General features: G+C 35.1%; 1 protein-coding gene across 1 annotated transcript; it reads right to left on the minus strand.

Moving 5' to 3' along the window:
* Positions 1–4,027: 4,027 nt before the first annotated feature.
* LOC149149651 (uncharacterized) lies at positions 4,028–4,501 on the minus strand. The gene has a single exon (XM_089442547.1). It carries the CDS (start codon positions 4,499–4,501, stop codon positions 4,028–4,030), a length of 474 nt encoding a protein of 157 aa, XP_089298673.1.
* Between the last annotated feature and the right edge of the window lie 956 nt (positions 4,502–5,457).

Here is a 5,457-nt window from a genome sequence, read left to right on the forward strand (position 1 = left end):
AGCTTGCACAACACCAAGGCTCAGGTTGTAATGGTTCCTTTTGTTACCTTTAATGCAAATTAGTCCATTCTTCTCAATAACTTGTTGTTTATGGGTTATTTCATGTACTCCTTGGTCTATATGTTGAATATGCTTTGTTTTATGTTATAATCAGGTGCTATTTAATGGTTTGACTGTTGGTGATTGCAGGTTTTGGAGAAAAGGAGGAGCTCATCCGGATCAACAAAGCTTGGACTTCTACAACAGCGTTTGGACAAAGGTAAGAACAAAACACCTGATATCTCATATCATAATGCATATTTAGAGAAGGATAGCTCTACTTTGTTTTGTTTGTCATTAGAATGTCTTAGACTTCTAGGAAGGTCGGTTGTGTTCGCACTATTGACTGATTCCGTGTGACAGTCCGTTTCCTGTTTCTTGTTTCATTCCTTTGTGAAATGTAAGGTTTGGGTGTAGGGAGGGAGGCATGGGCTTTGATCCCGGTTTCAGGTTTTGATAGGGTCTCTCCATGGTCCACGACCATGCAGGAGTATTTGTATTTTATGTACTCTATTTGATGATTAATGAATTTGAAGGTTCGACTCTTGCATTAGCAAAAAAAAAAAAAAACTATGTTAATGTGCATGTACACCACATGCAACACTAAAACTAACTAAAGCTAAGTGTATTTTATGTTATGTTAATTTGCATGTACACCAACACTTATGTGTGGCCATTTCTTTAAGGGTATTTAAATGACCTAGGTCAAACAAATTTTATCACTAAACTATTTCCATTTCATTAAGAATTTTAAATTTGAATTATTGTATATACTAGTGTTTAAAAAAATAAAACAAGCTAATAAAAATTAACTATTACTTTTATTTTATTTTATTTTTAATCTAAATTTTACAATTTAATTAAATATAACTAAATCTAAGTGTGCGTTAAGCTATGTTAATGTGCATGTACACCATATGCAAACACTAAAGCTAAATAAAACTAAGTATATTTTATATTATGTTAATTTGCATGTACACTAACACTCATGTTTGACCATTTATTTAAGTATATTTAAACGAACTAGGTCACACCAATTTTATTACTAAATTATTTCCACTTTATTAAAAAATTTAAATTTGAATTATTTTATACACTAACTTTTAAAAAAATAAATCAGGTTAGTAAAATTTAATTATTACTTTTTATTTTTAATCTAAATTTTACAATTTTAATTAATCACATTGATAAAATTTAATTATTATTTTGTAATTTTTTTTTTTTTAATTCAAATTTTAAAAAAATATTTTAAAAAATTGGTTCATGTGTGTGATTTGTAACACTATTTTATAATTGCTCTAATAAAGTTGGTCACACCCTTTTATTTTATCATTAAAAACATATTTTAAATGTTTTTCTAGAATAATGTTTTTCACACATTATTAATTTTTTATAAAAAAAAATTTAAACATAATTATACCAATAAAATTTAATCTTAATTTTCTTGTTTTATTTAAAACAAGAATATAATCTTAATTTTCATAATTTTTTTTTATACAATTATATTGTTTTTGTTTTTAGTCAACAATGTTTGATTTTAATTAGTTTTGAAAATTTTAAATAAATTTTACTAAAATTTTGAAAAAAAAAATATTAAACTAAATTTTTTGAAAATAAAAATAATTTTTGAAATTTTTATTTTTATTTTCTGATTGGTTCTATGGGCTTTTAAAATAAAAATTTTGTTTCGAATAGAAAAATAATATCGGCATTACTTAAAAAAATGAATATGTTATAAAATAATTAGAAATAAAAAAATATTATGAATCGCATGTTTAAATCTTATACTTTTCAAAAATATTCTAAAAAAATGTAAATAAACTAATTAAAAATCTATGTTAACTAATTTATGTGGATATCAACCTCATAAATATATATATATATATATATATATATATAATAAAAATAAAAATAAATATTATAATTAAAAAATTTTAATCTTTTATATCTAAAATTTAGAGAATCTATAATTATTGAAAGATAACTTGGGCGTAAATCACATGTAGACAGACATTTGTCTACATGTAATTTACGCGGAAATTATTGTTTCAACTATTATGGATCACAGAAACCTCAATTCAACAATCTATAATTAATCATTAATACTAATTTTCTTTACAGTAGACTAATACAATAAAGTTAATCGAATTGTCAACAATCTATAATTAATCATTAATACTAATTTTCTTTACAATAGACTAATACAATAAAGTTAATCGAATTGTGACTATCATTGTAATGACATGACTTAAACATGCATAACAGTGTGCAAGAAAATACCTTGCATGGTGCACGAATAAGTTGCCCACATTGATGAGAGGCATAATGATAATTTTTACATTTACCCATCCTTTCCAGTTTAACGAAAAGAAAATTATATTACAAACTTGATTACCAAATAAGTTTTAATAGAGGAGAATACTAAGTGGAATAGATGGGACTTTTAATTTAGTTCATAGATTTGTGTGCGTAAAAATTAATATAAAACTTTGCCACTTGATTAATTTTATAATAATAATAATTTAATTATAAATTTATAATTAAATTAAATATTAATAATAATTTATTTTTATGATAAATATAATATTATATGTAAGATTATTTTAAATTGAAATTTATTACTATTATTATTTTCTTTTCTGAATTAGGCTACTTCTATATTCATATAAAATAATCATATAAAAAGTTACAGCAAGGTTGGCCTCGAAATTTCAAGTCATAAGGTAGGCATTTAACAACATAGACTTGATAATCTGACGAAAGAAACGCTTGAAAGATTTTCAGTCAGATGGAAAATTCCTGGAAATTTGATCTATCCAGAAAGACTCAAAAACATCTAGAACTTTGAACTTCCCAGAGAGACTAAAAAAACATCGACCGAACCTCCAAGATCTACAGTATGAAAAGAAAACCTTAACTGTTTCAGCAAAAACTTGAGAAAGACAATGACCCTGAGAATAGAAAAGGGGAGGAACATTAGCTGTGGAAACAAAAACAAAGGACCAGAAGCGCAGACAGTCTCAATCTTCGGCTGAAGTAGACGGCTGTTCCTCCACGACTCGGCACCCAAACTCGTTGGAATCCATGGAGTCGGAGGAATGAAGTGCCGAGCTTGAGGGCTCTCCTTTCGTGCTTGGGCCAATATTTGCTTCCGAAGTTGTAGTGGGCATAATTCCAATTGCTTGATTTGGGGTGGCTGTCTGTCTTGCTCCTCTCTGAGCCTCCGTGACCCCCTGAAGAGCGGCTGTCGGCGCCAATCTTTGCTCACACCGTTCAATGGTAATAGAAACAATAAAAGTTGAATTCGCCAGCGTGCAGGGGATGCGGTAACGAACCGTAGGATGCGCATGCTGCGAGCATTCAGCTTCTCTGCCTCGAGCTTCTCTACCACGTCCACGGTCTCGACCTCTGCCACTTCTGGTGGCGGGATAGGCTGAATCCTCTGCAGAGAAGGGATGGGCAGCTGCACGACCCCTAGCTCCACCACGCCTGCTAATTAACCTTTTCCTTTCTTGAGGCATGCTTTCGATTAGGGAGCTAAAGCGCTGAAGAGGGAAGACAGGTGAAATTCTAATGGCGGAATGAACAGAGAGAACTGGAGATAGTGCGAGTGAAGAGCGGAAGGCAATGAAGGAAGGAGCTGGTGGAGGTTTGAGATGGCTGGAGACACAGAAGGCTCTACAGAGTGAAACCACCAGACAGAGGAAGTAGCACATGCCTGAGTTGAGGGGAGGTAAGCGGACCACCTAACGATGGAGGAATCGCCCCCAACAGTGCCAGAACAAAGCTGATGGCTAACGCAGGAGCAACGACACTGAGGAATGAACAGAGCTCCATCCTTTCTTTAACCGCGAGCAGGTGAGGCAGAGTAAATGCTGCCTTGATATCGTATGTGCGAAACTTAAAGCCGTTGCACTAAAGCCTGCTTCTAGTTCCGTCGGACTGCCACCTGCCCAGCCCGGACACCGGCTTCGTACACGTAGCCCTGTCAGTCACCCGCATCGGGGAAAGAGTAGTCTTGTTGCGCCAGTGAAGTGCATTCATGTTTAAGTTGTTCATCATCATAGTTGCTGGGAGGACCTAAGAAATAAGGAATCTGATGGTTAACCCCTTGGTTAGCTAGTCTGTCGGCAACTTTATTGGCAATGCGTCTTACATGCTTGAAAGAGATGGTATGAGGCTTCCGGAGTCTTTCCTCTAGAAGTTCCAGTCGGCTGAGCAGCCTCCAACTTGAAGCTATCTTGGCTGCTGAGGTACCAGCTTGGATTTTGGTTGCAGCATTTATTAGAATGAGGGAGTCTCCTTCTACTTCTAAAGGGAAAAAGTGATTTTGGTCTGCAATGCCAATCCCTCTCCACAATCCTTCCAGTTCAGCGACATTGTTGGTGTCATTGCCTATGTTGCCATAGTAGATATGCAAAACTACGCCCCCATTATTCCTGAAGACCCCTCCAAATCCCATCGCCCCTAGATTCCCCTTAGCAGCCCCATCAAAATTCAGTTTGAATGAAACGCACGCTGGAGGAGACCATGTAGATGGAGAGGCAGGACTGGTGAAAGGATGTGTTTTGATTTTAGCTGAAGAGGAGAGATCCAGATTCCAAGTCCTCATGATGAGTCTTTCCTGAGGTGATTCTGGTAGATCCGTATCATGCCAGTCTCTGATTGCGAGAGTTTCTTGGAGGTTTTGTTTTAGAAGAAGCCACAGAGTATCAATAGGCTTGCTAGTGTTGTTAAAGATTCTGCTGTTCCTTTCCTTCGAGAGTATCCAGTAAAGGAAGCCCGGGATTAGATTCCATAGTGAGTTTAGAAGAGGGCTTTGAAAAGGGTGCTTTGGCCAATGCCGAATAGTATCTGTTGTGTTTCCCCTTCTATCTCCTTGTCTTCTATTGCATTGATCAATTCTCTTCCATAAATACATGGCGACGGGACAAGTTTCCATCAGATGCGTGATGGATTCAGAGTTGTTGTTGCAGTTGGGGCATCTTGATGGGCCTATGAATCCTCTTTTTTGCAAATTGTCCCAAGTTAGGATGCGCCTTTTGCTTAAGAGCCAAAGAAAGGTGGATACCTTTGGCCATATTCCTGGTTGCCAAACTCTTTCCCATAGTTGATCTTTGTCTATTTGGGAGTTTGAGTAGCGAAGCTGGTGAGCTTCCTTGGTAGTAAACATTCCTCTGGGTGTGTGACCCCAACGCAGTTTGTCCTGCTGATTTGAGTATTTGATCCTTCTGTAATTTAGCTCCTGGTCGATTTTAGTGTAGGTTTCCCCTTGCCAATTGTCCTGCCATGTGCTTGCGGGTTTCCAAAGTTGAAAATCTTGGGCTGTTTGCTGCTACCAAAATTGATGTACATGAGTTAGATTTCCTTGTTGCATAAAAATCTGCCAGTTTGGCTTATGAAACAAATCAACTAGTT

The sequence above is a fragment of the Pinus tabuliformis genome, chromosome 9, assembly GCF_031772625.1.
Source record: "Pinus tabuliformis cultivar Carrire ecotype Pingquan chromosome 9, CPIR1, whole genome shotgun sequence".
NCBI classification, from domain to species: domain Eukaryota; kingdom Viridiplantae; phylum Streptophyta; class Pinopsida; order Pinales; family Pinaceae; genus Pinus; species Pinus tabuliformis.

Excerpts from the sequence above, each read along its gene's own strand:
- LOC149149651 (XM_089442547.1), bottom strand. The coding sequence starts at position 4,501 with ATGGGATTTGGAGGGGTCTTCAGGAATAATGGGGGCGTAGTTTTGCAT.